General features: G+C 42.5%; 1 protein-coding gene across 1 annotated transcript in view; it reads right to left on the bottom strand.

Moving 5' to 3' along the window:
* Nucleotides 1-2,638: 2,638 nt before the first annotated feature.
* Nucleotides 2,639-14,077, bottom strand: part of CNPY1 (canopy FGF signaling regulator 1) — a gene marked incomplete at its 5' end in the record, with an annotated part of 38,146 nt that continues 26,707 nt past the window's right edge. The window contains 3 exons of the mRNA XM_081038335.1: nucleotides 2,639-4,683; nucleotides 8,564-8,660; nucleotides 10,337-10,540. Of these exons, the coding sequence (XP_080894461.1) occupies nucleotides 4,649-4,683; nucleotides 8,564-8,660; nucleotides 10,337-10,540 (336 nt within the window). The 3' untranslated portion in view covers nucleotides 2,639-4,648. The remainder of the gene's footprint in view (nucleotides 4,684-8,563; nucleotides 8,661-10,336; nucleotides 10,541-14,077) is intronic.

Raw genomic sequence — 14,077 nt, forward strand, 5'->3', positions numbered from 1 at the left:
CCATTGGTCCAGATTTTAGCACCCACAAAATATACAAATACAGCTAGCCAGCAACATGTCCTGTTCACCATCTGGGGGTATTGCTTCCAAAAAAGCCATTCAAGTGACCCTTTAATCTTACGGCATTAATATTTAATCACGGCTTTGATTGCATATAAAGGCAGTTCGAGTGTATATTTTCACCTAAAGGTCTAATAATTTAATAACACTTATTGAACCTGCATTTGTATTAGATTTCACTCAGTTTTAATATCACGTTGCTTTAAATAGGGTCCATTTTTAATGGGGACCAAATAGTCTATTTTTTGCTCCTCTGCATTCTTCTACAAACCACAGAGCATGAAGGTGCTTTAATCAGTGCCTTTTCATGAAGAACAGCAAAGCCACAAAGACCGTTTCTCTCAGACAGTGAAAATCACCTGATTGGAATCTCCCTCTCTGTTGACAATGGCGTCCCCTCACGGATTATTGTCACCTTTCTCAGCCAACATCACAGAACACGCTGTGGAGACAGTCCCACCTGTTCCGAAAGCAGCTTGGCGGCAAAGCCTTCCCAGGAAATGGCAGGAGTACACGCAAAGTCTTCAGGTGCCAGCCTCCTTGTTCCTAAAGTTTGAAATTGGTATTAATGTTTGAAGTTGGCACTTACAGGCTCTTCCCGAGTCTCTGCCAGTGGGCATCCAACGCTCTGTTCTGTAACTTGTGCTCCTTAGCTCTGGGTTATTACCACTCCCGAGAGGAGGTGGGTGCTGGTAGACTCCCGAGCACGCACGCTCCGAGTCGCCTCATAGACCCACCAGGCCTACAGGTCAGGAACTTGCCCACGCTGAGCAGGTGGCAGACCGACTCCCTGCGTTCTATTTAACAGTTTACCTCATTGTTTTGGGCTTTTGCTTGGTGCTACCCTGTTTGGGGGGACACAATTTTGACTCCCAAAATGGTTTCTTGAAATCTGTGTTCCATAACAATGAGCCCCACTACAATGAGATCTACTATACTTCCAGTGAAACCCCCATGGTGTTTTTGTTTTCCAGTAACTTCTTAACAGGTCGAACGTGTTTTGTAAATATCTTCTGTTGTGCGGTCGAAGATTTTCTACGTGTGCTATAATTTAGAGGATTTTTTTCTTTCTTTCTTGAAGAATCAAGATGAGGGGCATAGTAATAACGTTTTTTCTTTGAGGTACTAAAGACGTTTTCAGACCCCTTTTCTCTGAGCCCTCCACCAGGCAGCGACCACCACTGGCTGACGTCCCCGTGTCCCCACTTTGTATCTGTGCATGTAGGTTTGTGTGTCTGCGTCTCCGTGTCTGCGTCTCCGTGTCCGCGTTCCTACTTACACATCCATCTCCTGAGTCCTGAGAATTCAGAAGGGCGGGCAGCTGTAGCTGATGTTTGGACCCCACTGCCCCAAACTGTCCTTAGAAGGCAAAGCCTGACTCTTCCCGTGATGCCCCTTACAGACAAGTGAGCTAATATTATATTAAAGGTCATCACCTTCTCCTTGGACAAAAAGAGCGGACCTCCCTCCTCAGCAAATACACATTTAGGGCAAGTGATAGCAAGTACAAGGGGTACCAAGGGACAGTGTCTTTACGGCATCTTTCCTAGGTGATTTAAGGGCCACGAGTCACGTTCAATATGACTTTCATATTTAATATATTAAACAAATTATCTGAGGAATTTAAGAAACTTATAAAGGGACATTAAATAATAGGTAGAAAATCATAACAAAAACACACTTGTATCTAACAGGCATCTTTCTATCATGATGATTTAATATTGTTAATTGCATTTTGGCATAAAGCTGTGCCATATGTCACTGAGTGGGCATCAAGATTTAAGATGAGCTCACAGATTTGTGTCCAGTTTTAAAACAGGCCACAAAATCACTGCAAAGAATAGCTTCTTCGTCTGAATTTTAAGGCTGATACATAATTAAAAATTTTTATTTCGATCAAGCTGTTCCATACATGAATAAATATGAGCCTAAGCAGAGTAACAGGTATAAAAAATATAACCAGCTATTGGCTCTATTTTTTTCAGGGCTTGTACTAGGAAATAAAGTATTGATGTCTTCCATTTGGGACTTTGGCTCATTCCACTGTACACTCCTCAGTGAAATGGATTCATTGCTTGTGGCTTATTCTTAGCAAATAGTAATCCACATAACAAATACAAACTGTTCATCTCAGCCAATTTGGTCTTTTCTTTATGAGAACAGGTTCACAGAAGTCTTCCATGGAGACCCAAAGAAACCATCTCATAAAAGTACAATTCGCAGCCATCCACCTCAAACATGTCTGCTCATTATTTTAATAAGCATTACCCCCCCACCACCCACCCCATCTTTTCCTCCAGGAAGTTTTTTGACCTGGAATTAGGTTGCTTTTCTTTGAACTCTGAGAAACTTTTCTGTCACATCCTAGGTGGTGTTTGTTTTGTTTCCCCTGGCTTTCTACTTATGTTTTGTTTTTGGTCAATAAATGTCATTAAAAGGGCAGAAATGTGGTTGGGAGAGATGCTAAAGCAGTTACTCTATCTCATTATTGTTCATTAGTAAAAGCAGTGCAATCTTCCCATGACCCAGAGGGAAACTGACGAATCACGGCAGCTGTAAGAAATACAGTGGTTTCTTTCACTCAAATGTAGTTTTAATCCGTAACTTAGTAAACTACAAATATTTACATACGTTTAATAAGTTTGATCTGGAAAAAATTCTGAAAAGAAAGTCCTGAGATAGCACACAGCTTGTAAGAGTCAAGACTATTTTTACTGGGCAATAAAAAACTGAAAAAGTCATATTTAGCAAAACATTAGATATTCATTATCAGAGGCAAGATGCATGGTTCTTCCAGTCAAAGCAGAAGCGTGAACGTGCATTAGAAACATCCACCAGTGGAAAGAAGGCGCACCCCTCCATGTGCTCTTAGGTTGTAAACAGCAGCCCAGATTCTCTTAAATTTCCTATATTAGCATCAGTACTGTCTACAGCTGAGGATTTGGAACAATTGCCAATGAGAATAAGGAAAGGACTGTGGTAACACTTTTACAATTATAAATGGTACACTTTTAGTGGATACTTTGTGCCAGCGTCTCTACCCTGTTCCCGAGAAGAAATATGTTTCTTTTTTGAGCATTTACCAAGAAAGCCCAAGTTAGAAAAATGTTTATGACTTACTATTTGAAATGCTAAATTAATCTTAAATAGATAAGTTTACATAAAGAGATAGGAACTATGTTTTAAATAACAATTTTACTATCTTACTGAAAAATGGTCCTAATTTTTCATGAACCCTATTTCCATTCTCTACCGGCTGCTGAGCAGGTTGATTGGGTTACAATGAGCAGGCTCTCTAGGATGCAACAAGCTACAGACAAACCAAAACAGCACACATCTCCTCAATTTTCCCAAATAAATAAGAGACATTCACATAAGAATCTGAGTGAGGGTGGAGAGAGAGGAAAATGGAAATGGTAAATTTCCCTAAATTTAAGAATTTTTCCTCCTGAAGAGTCAGTTGACTGGTTTAAACAGTGTGCTTTCTAGCCAATTATGGAACGTATGGCAAATAGTTTTGCTCTTTTAGGGAGGAATTTGTATCATCCTACCCAGTACATTCTCCCTGACGACAATGAGAATTTCTTTTTTAAAGCAGGTGTAGAATATGCCCTGACATTTTAAATGATTAAAGTCAGATTCCATTGAATGTAAATTTAACAGAGACAATGAAATGTCTGAAAGAGAGGTGGTTACTACACTCTGGTATTAGGGTGGTCAAAAGGTAATTTCCCAAAAGGTCCCACCTTCCCTTCCATCTCCACACCTACAAAAACACACAGATAGAAGAACGATGGGTTAGTTAGTAGTAAAATCTACACATTCAATGTTAGCTGAAAGTCTTAAAAAAACAAAAACACACCAGGAGAGTTTGCAGCAAAATAAAACATGGTCATTGGTGTCATCTTTTTAAGAATATGTGATGTAATAATAAATTAACTTTCTAAATCATTTGAATTCAGAATGTATGAGTAAGAAAGGCCAACATAATTAATATTCACTCTAAAAGTATTCACTATTTTTATGCATTCAATTAAATTTGAGAGATTAAAAAGTTTTTAAACTTAAGGTTTCTAGAAATTTAAATTTCATTCCTGCTATAATGTGAATTCATTTCTTTCACTGAGAGCCATATATAACCCAGAAGACACAATCTAGAATTGGTGGCAATATATTGCCTTAATTTCATGACCAATCAAGTATTTAATAAATTAAATCAAGTTCTTATCAAATAGAACACTATATTTGTACATTTGATAAAATATACAATCCACATTAACTCCTTATTTCATTTATGAAATGGCTTCAGTTTTTTTTTCCTATTACCGAATGAAATGCTTTATTGCCAAGCCTGTTTGTATCAAAATCCACAAAGGTAGTTTGTTTTATGCCCTCAGCTTCAGCTGTAGAAAGAATCGGGGTTTGTCATGATGCCAAACAACAGATTTTCAACAAGAATATCCTACACAAGACAACATGGTACAAACAAGATATAAAATCTCTTCTCAGGAAGAAACATGAAGAACTGGAGCAGACATGGACCTTGGGCTGTGACTTGACTCGTCTCTAACGAGTAGCGCGGTCATTCCTAGAGTTCAGTGTGATTAGAAGTGTCACACAGATCTGGCGGGAAGAAGAGAGAGAGTATCACTATCGCATTAAAACCAGCCCGTAAGCCACTGACTTTCTGCAAAAAAAGCACATTCTGTTGGAAGCACATTTAGAAAACTTTTTTATCATGGACAAATTCAAATATAAACAAAAGTAGAAAGATGAGTATAATGGACTCCCCTGCACTCCAAACCCGGCCTCCACACTGGCTGACACTCTGTTATTCTTGTCCCATCCGCCAGTGCTTTTTCGTGGAGTGTTTTACAACCAAGCCCAGGGGCTATATCATGCACCCATGGCCACGCAAGTATTAAGAAACACTCAACACAGGGGCACCGAGCACTCGGGACTTAATCCAAGGAGCACAGACGCTGTGACACCACTTTTCCAGCTGGGAGCCATTGATGCCAACCCTCTTTAGAAAGGCTGTGGATTAGTTTAGCTACATAATTTATTTCAAATAGGAAATATGCTAGCCTTTGAAAATAATCGTTTCGTATATTGGAATCTAACACCCCCGTCAGTGTGGGCAAGTCTATACAGAAAGGTAAAAATGCGTTCACTTAACTGTGGGCTAAACATTTCTAGACACTTGATGCCTTACATAGGTTGCATTCAAAATGATCATGTGACCATCAGCCCGATGTTGTTAAAGGTCTGATATGAGAGCCGAAGTGACACATATACGGAATATATTTATGTATTTGTATACAGAGAGACCCTCACACACTCTATCCGACGACTGCCTTCGTAACCTGCAGTGAGGGACACATTGGACTCTAGCTATACTTTTAATCACGACCTTATATCTTGTTAAGATTTTAAAACATCATTTGGACCTCAACACATTAAAATGATAATCTTGAGAAGCCTGGGTTCTGTGTCCCAAAAATACTCCACCAGGAAAATCTAATGAACTCACTTTTGTTTTTCGCCCAGGAAAAAAAGATGACAAAAGGAATAGCCCGCTCCCCCTATTATCCTCTCTCACCCAGGGACAGTGTATTTGGTAACTTTTATTCTACCCAGTGAATAAAATTGTAGTGGCCTCCACAGAGCCACCTGCAATCTCCCAGCCTTTCACTGTGATTTTTTCACTCATCGGAGAGATGACATAATGTTTATGAAAGTCTCAGGGATGCATTCTTTTTAAATCCAAACAGTCGTCTGGAATTTTAAACACAAGGTATGTTTTCTCCATTACTCCCGTTTGTTTGTGTGTATGTAGGGGCTGAATCTTGGAACCTCAACATTTTAAAGCGTCCTATATGTGTTAATTAGCTGGACGAGGGGGAACCCTGTCACAGACTGTGCATGTATCAAATCCCCAGGAGAAACACTTTAAATGTCTTATCGTTTTAGGTCAGTGATACCTCAACAGGGCCGAGATTTTTAAAACTCTGTGAATGTGCTCCCAAGTAATTATTAAAAATAAAGTGAAATGATCCACATTAAATATGAAAAAGCAAAATTCATGTATATATACATTTATGTTCATACATATGTACACATATACATATATATAAAGTGTATATAAAGTACAGAAAGTGACTCACCTTCCAATCAAATCTCTAGTTCTAGGAACATCTAGTTTTTAAAAAGTTATTTATCTCCATAAAAGCAACATGTGGACATTTTAACAGGTCTCAGTATAGCACATTGTACACGCTGGGTAAAGAGTTGTTGGTTACCCAGTACACACACACGCACACGCACACACACGCACACACACGCACACACACGGCCGTGTCTTTGGCATCATTTAAGTTGTGCAGATCAGTCTTAGCAAACTTGTTGAACAACACAAGGTAAAGTCTCGCCTTACCAAACAGACTACGAATGTACGAAGGCCAGGCTGCTGCAGGAGACCAACTGTACTTGTGCCTCAGATCAGGTTTGAAAGCACCCGGAATGTCTCTGCTCCATGAGGCTCAGTTCTTTTACAGTCATCTGAAACCATCCACTGTGCTAACACATATTACTTCTCTGTTGATGCGGTTCACTGGAAGTTTTTTAAGTCTGAAAACACTCGATCTTGTTATCTGGTGTTAACTTACTTCAGTAGTAGGGGGTTGGGGACAGACAGTCTAGTCTAGTCTCCTTTTAGGACTAATATATATTGTCAATTTTTAACCTATGAACAGTTTAGAACATCCATTAATATGTTTCATGGAGAAACAGAATGTGAGAAAACCCACTCCATTCCCCCCCATCACAGCCATGGGACTGGCTGCCCCCTCCGTGTATTCTCAGCAGTTCCGAAGTGCTGATATTTCTGTTTATAGTGTTAATAGTAAATCAGTTTTTTTAAAAAATCTAATGCTAAGTAAGAATGAACTATCTAATCTTGTTTTATTTTTATTAGCAATATTGCACGGCTCTTAGGTTTATGCTTTACGCCTGCATACTGTTCATTTTTATTTCCAACTGTACATATGCAGAAGGAAGGAAAAGAGATTAGTATTCTTGAAATTTAGTCGAATTGCTGCACTTGGGAACAAGATCTTTGCCCAGAATCTTGTTATTTGGGGGTGATTGCTGCCATGAAGGGTTAGTGAAACTTTAAGTCCTCTAATATTTGCGTGGGTGTTCGTACAGCAAATTACCTACATTTGCTAGATAGCTGCGACAAGTCCAAACCCTTTCTGAGGAAAACTAGATAAACAAATATTTCTAATGCCATTCGCCATGTTTTTGCTTATATCTTAATGCATACATAAATCTCTGAATTGTTTGAAAAAGTTCAAAAGTACTTTCTTTGGGAAATTGCAGTTATGCACTTAATTTATGTGAATTTCACAAATTACAACCTTCCATACGCAAAATGAATGAAAAAACAGCTCTCAAACTCCTGAGCAATGCTGACTGCATTATGTCACTGTTCCCTTCTTCAAACTCCCAACCAAACTGGATCTTAAACGGAAAACAATGCCATTACCTCCTTCGAGTAAGAAAACTTCCTTATAACTTTCTTGTTTAATAACTTTTGATGACGTAAATATTTATCTACGAATGTGCAGTAACTATTCTTTTAAGCACTTTGGCAATACATATCATCCGGTGGATGGAGGTGTGTTATACTTTATTATAAGCTAAATGTCTCATGCTTCCAAAAATGCATGAAACTACTCCCCTGGCTTTCAATCACTCTCCTCACATAGACCATTTCAAAGATATCTGAAAACAACACAAAACTTGTTCTCCACTCTTCTACATGTATTAAACAAGTATCAGAAGGATAGAAAGTGTATGTTTACCCAAACAGATGGGAGGCGAATGCTAGTGACATGTTTCAGCTTTGTACATAGTATGTACAGTTCTAGCAATTTTTCCTGGCTTCGGAGTATGTGTGTGTCAGTGTGAGTGTGTGTTTAAGAATATGAGTCAAGCATTATTTTTCACCTCTGCCAGAAAACAAAAATTTAAGTAGATATTCTTTGAAAGGAACTTGACAAAAACTATCCAGCACCCCTCCTAAATAAACAAACAAAAAACGTCTTACTAAATAAAGACCCCACCTTCTGATGGTGTTGGGGCCAGGCACAGAGATTCATTTCCTGGTTCAGGGTGGACATTTTGATCCTCTAAGAGTTTCAGATGGGAAAGTGCTTTGGGTCCATCTGATTCTGACCGAACACGGGCTCCTTAACAACTGGAAATCAAATAGTTCTGAATGCACTGAAAACGTAGAGGAAAGGAAGTGTTGGCAGTCCCACTGCATAGCCCTGTGGTCGTGTTTATTTGTTTCCTCTCACAGGGCGTCAGTTCTGATTCAGTGGAGAGCTGTTGGTGGCAGGGAGGCATTGGGCTCGGTTTGAAAATAAGATGCTGCGATGCTGAGTGGGAGAGGGGTGGGCGAGGGAGAGGGCACATGTCACAGCAGACACAGTACCTGAGTTTTCATTGCACAGCTTGTCAGCCAGGTAGTGTGCCTTCTGGGTGATAAGTGAGAATATTTCATCTTCGTACTCCTCTATTATGGTTTCACACTGTAGAAATGTCATCACAACATATGTGGGTACATACGCATGCACAGAACATGTTATCAACATTTTATTAGCTAAAAATATGAAACCCTGTGAGCAAGGTGGTCCGTCTGTAACAGCCCTTTTCATCATCATCATCGTCACGTAGGATTAACCCTCTTCCCAGCATGTTAATTGCATCATTTTCCTGGGACTTCACTAACTGATTTGTCGTGTGGAAAGATGACAGTGAGGAAGGAAACCCATCCTTGTATTTGTTTTTCTTCCTTAAATTGGAATGCTAGGAATAGGAAGAAACGGGTTTCCTATTTATGGAGCTGAAAAGTCTTCATTTTTTTCCCCTCTTGAAATGGTTAAACCAGTTTCCTTCAGATTTAACATAATAATCCATTTTGTGGTTTTAAACCAGGGTCTGAAGTGTGAAAACAATTAAGCTTTCTCAGCAATCAACATACATGCAAGTTTAATTTCACTGTGGATAACACGCCTGACAAGCACTCAGGGAAGTTTCTTTTCATATCATTTAGAGATCCAGCCATAATTTCACTCTGCTGTGCTCCACCCCCGACCCCCAAAACCTGACTTTTCAGTGAAGAGGGAGCACAAATTTCCCGTGCACTTGAAAATCTTAAATTCTAACTGCAGTCTGTGTCTGCGTGAGAGAACCATAAGGTTACAGTCTTAGGAACTGCGAGGCTACTGAAGGCCATTCGCAAGAGAATTGTAAATCATTTTCCGAGTTCACTAAGCAAGACTCTAAAATTTAAAAGTGGCATTTAAAAATGTTTAAATTCCACTACAATATGTTTATGTAAAACCTGTGAAATACAAGCACCCTTACTCACTGCAATTCTTATTCCACAGCCCTTTTAACCCTGAATTATTGCCTTTACTTTTTAATTAAAATGAAATCTTCCAAAGTCAGCTAAAGCCCTTATTTCAGGGTTTCAGCATGCCTGACATTTTGGCCAATGCGTGAACTTAATACATTTTTTAAACAAGCTTTCCCATCACTTTGATTCGACAGCGTTAAGTAAAGTGAAATATATTGCAATGTGTTTTGCCAGGCACACTCTAGCAAGCCAGAGGCCAGCATTCGTGTAAAACAAACATGATACTGGGAGGGAATTTGGCGGTAAGTCACCTTACCTAAGCCTTTGTTTAACTTAGTTTGTGCTAAAATACTTGAATTAACTCAGGAAAAGAAATTCTCTCTTCTGTGAAACCTTAGAGGGGAAAAAAGCGAGGTGCGTCACTCTTCCTCCACCACTGGAAACGCTGGATATAAACATTTGAATACGGCATTCATTTTAATTTGGATTTTAACCAGGAGCCACAGCCCCCGATTCCCTACGTGGGGACCCGCAGGGGACCTGCCTGGGCAGGAGGAGAACCCACCGAGACCGTGTCGTCTGGTCCCTAGGATTCGTGCCGGCACTTTCTGGAAAGCATCCCTGACCCGGCTCCTCTGCGACAACACAGCGCAGCCCCTAAGGTGTCTCAGAGCCAAGCTCCTAACCGCGGTCACCGCTGGCGGGGGCAGGACCACAGCAAACGGACGGCGTTTGAAAGTCCAACGGCTTGAAACCGAACAACAACCGAAACAAACAGCAAAAGAGCCCCCGGGACGCGCCCAGCCAGCCCAGGGGTGCTGGGGCTCGTCGGCCAGGGGAGCTTACCGCGAATTTCAGGGGTCTGTACGCCTCCGAATGGAAAAAGAATTTTTTAAATTCTTTGTACATTTTGTCTCCTTTCCTTGGAGCGAATCTCTTGAACGTCTTTTCCTTGGTCGCCGGGTCCTCTTCAAGCTTGTAGTCATTCATTCGCTCACACACGGTATCCAGGAGCTCCGTGAGGAACGCCTCAGACTGGGCTAAGGAGAGCTGTCCAGGAAAACACCGGAGAGAACTTGTCTTCGTGTTACTATTATTTAAAAGACGTCGCAGTGAATGCATATGGAAGCCCCCTCCCCGCCACTGACGCCAGCATGTATTCATTTCTCAATATAATCGTGTGTGTGCAATTGTAGTAGCCACGTAATTTAAGAAGGGAGCTTCAATTCTGGTCTTTAAGAAGTGCCTCTGTTTGAAAGTGGGCAGAAAAGACGTTCCCACTGGACACTATGCTTGTAGCGATCATAGGTAAAAGCCATTGAACACGCAGAGTAAGGCTTTGTAAAGCCCGGGAAGTGGCCTTTAGCATCTCTACTTGCCAGAGACGGAGAAGGAGACGGAGATGGAGAAAGAGACGGAGAAGGAGACGGAGATGGAGAAGGAGACGGAGATGGAGAAGGAGATGGAGAAGGAGACGGAGAAGAAGGAGATGGAGACAGAGATGGAGAAGGAGACGGAGAAGGAGATGGAGACGGAGAAGGAGACGGAGACGGAGAAGGAGATGGAGACGGAGACGGAGAAGGAGACGGAGACGGAGAAGGAGAAGGAGAAGGAGATGGAGAAGGAGACGGAGATGGAGACAGAGATGGAGAAGGAGACAGAAGGAGAAGGAGATGGAGACGGAGATGGAGAAGGAGATGGAGACGGAGAAGGAGATGGAGACGGAGATGGAGACGGAGAAAAAGACGGAGAAGGAGAAGGAGACGGAGAGGAGGGGCAGGAGCGAGCGGGCGGGAGGCGTCAGTGCCCACGGGCAGACACAGCCGGCTCTGGTCTGCTCGCAGCACCGCCTTCCGCTCGGGGGACTGAGGCAGCGCCACAAGTGTGGCCTCCGGTCGCCTGTGCTCCCTGCTCGCCGACGGCCCGCGGGGCGCAGCCGGGCTCGGACCCCGCGCTCGGAAGGGCCCCGTGGCCGGCGCGGCTCCGCTGTCCCGGGAACAGCTGGTGCCGGTCGCCGCGCGCCCCGCGCCCTCCGGGGTCCGGCGAGGATCCAGAGGGCCCTTTGGTCACCACCCCGCCCCGCGCGCGGGGGTCACAGAGCCCCCCCGCCCTTGGTAACGGAGACAAAACCTCGGGGCCGGCGCGCCAGGTCAAGGTGCGGGAGGGGCGTCCCGCGGCTCCTTCCGGAAGGGGGCGGGGACCCGCCAAGGGCGCCCGACGCGCCCCCGGCCTCCGCGGCGCTCCCCGCTCCACCCTCCGCTGATCAAAGGAGGAAGTTTGCATGACAACCATGGTGAAAGGGGCTGAATCGCAAATGGTCTCCATTTCTGCCGAGTTGCTGTATCCAGCCTGCATTGTCCCCTTTCAGGCGCAGTGTGAGCCCTTCCGGTGCCAGGACCGCGCGGCTGTCACCCGCGCGCTCCGGGCGCACAAAGGCCCGCGCGCCTGGCCGCCATCTGGCCGCGAAGCACACGGCCCGCGCGGCGGGGCGGCCGTCGGGCTGCAGGACGGACCCGCGGCGTCGCCACCGGGCTCCCCCTTCTCAGTGAGGGATCAACTTTGTAGGGAAAAAGAAATGTTTAAAGAAACAGGGGACGAGGAAAGAGCAAGAGAAAAGCACCACTAATTAACTTTCAACGGCCCCACGGTGGCAGGGGAACAATGCCCGTCCTGGACTCCCCAAACTTGAGATGGATTTGGAGCTTCTTCCAAGGCCCAGGCAGTTTGCAGTTTAACTGGAGTGTACCACCCCCTTTATTTATTCACTAAAAGCAACTTCAACACACTCATTTTACAATGTCCGCAGTCGAAACACCCTAAAGAAAGTGGCTTAAAGTGTACGTTCCACACAGAAGCTGCATTTTATCTACACTTTTAATGATGTCACTCAAGCATTGTAAGTTGTTAAAAAAAAAAACAAACAAAAAAAACCACCACAACACAACCAACAACAACCCATGGGTTCCCGAACAAATGCAACATCTGTTTTATTCACTTAAGGAAACTAAGGATTAAGTGCATAACGGGGCTGGAAAGTTATAAAACCCAGAGGTAAATTCTTAAATTACAATTAATCGTTAACAGAATGATTCTGGGTTTTTCCTGCCCGTATGTGTTTGAAGTCTATTTCCTTATCTGATACATATGAAATGTATTCGTGGTGCTTTCTGGATGTGAACAAAGCAGTCTTGTACTTCAAAGCGAAGACTTTCATTTAGGAAAATCTAACAGTAATCAAAACTCCGTTCTCTCTCCATCCTTCCCTCCTCCTTCCCCAATCGGAAAAGTAAACCCTGGGGTGGGGGGCGTCCTCCCCGCAGGGCGACCGTCTGCCCGCGGGAAGAGCCTTTCTCGGACACCCAACCAGGATGTCACGTTGAGTTGAGGCCACTCTCCAAACGGTTTCAAAATTGACCTAACGTGTGGAGCTCTGCAAAAATTGTTGAGCACATGAGACCTGAGCGAATGAGGATATTCGCGTGTGAAAGACTTCACACACTTACTTGGGAGAGCCATTTTATGTATTTCCTGGGTTGGCACTTTTTCAAAACAGACCTCACATTGAAACTTCCCAGCAGACGGGATTGTTTGTCTTATTTTGAGAGTGTAATTTTACACGGTCAAATATAGTAGTACTGTGCCTTTTTTTTTTTAAAAAAATGTGTTGTATCAAGAGGTCAGCATGTGAATTTTATGTCTTTGGAGGGTAACTGGCTTTTTTGATGTAATTAGCTGGTTTTTTTGAGTAAACATTCTTTCATAAAAAGTGTTTCCTGGCGGATAACTCAGAAAATGCTATATTACAATCTTCACTAAAAACAAGAAAGGAAAAACACCCAGCATGAGACTAGTAGAGTTCATTTTACAGAAGATTTTTTTTAAAAAAATTGATCTTAAAATCCCAAAGCATCCAATTTTGCGAGAAAATTTAAAAGAAAAGGATGTTTATGCTTTGCAACTCTTTACATATTATCAAAATACATATGATTAGGGTTTAAAATGATTCCACTTATCTGAAATACCTTCAGTAAATTTAAAGACTGTTCATAGAACAATTGAGCCTTTTTCTCCCCTCAAAGTGGTTTCATTGTAAGATGCAATAAGTATTAGGACAAGTAGAATAAAACTCAGTCTTTCTTCCTATCCTATGAAGATTTTGAATAGTACTTGTCCGTAAAGCAACTCCTATTGTAATCTTAGGGGAGTGCTGCCTCCACCCTGGAAAGACTGTCTCAGCGATATCAACCTCATTAAAATATGAATGAAAAGGCCGCCATCATTGCATCAGGAAAAACAGACTCGCTGGCAAGGTTTTCTTATCAGCCATTACTTTTCCACATGGACTCATTTGGTGTAAGTTATAAATATAAAAATGATCTGTCATAATTTCATTGCTCTCTTGGAGCATGCTGATCAAAGAAAATCCTAACTTTTCCCATGTTGTAATGTACCTTCTGCTCTAAATCTCACTTAGGGTACCAGTGCCTCCCCCACTCCCCCACCCCCTTAGGCTTCTTCTGACCATGTGCTTGTTACGTGCGCAATGAAATGGGGGTGGGAGGAGGTCCCCACATCCCAACTTGAAAA

The sequence above is a fragment of the Rhinolophus hipposideros genome, assembly GCF_964194185.1.
Source record: "Rhinolophus hipposideros genome assembly, chromosome: 25".
Taxonomy (NCBI): Eukaryota; Metazoa; Chordata; class Mammalia; order Chiroptera; family Rhinolophidae; genus Rhinolophus; species Rhinolophus hipposideros.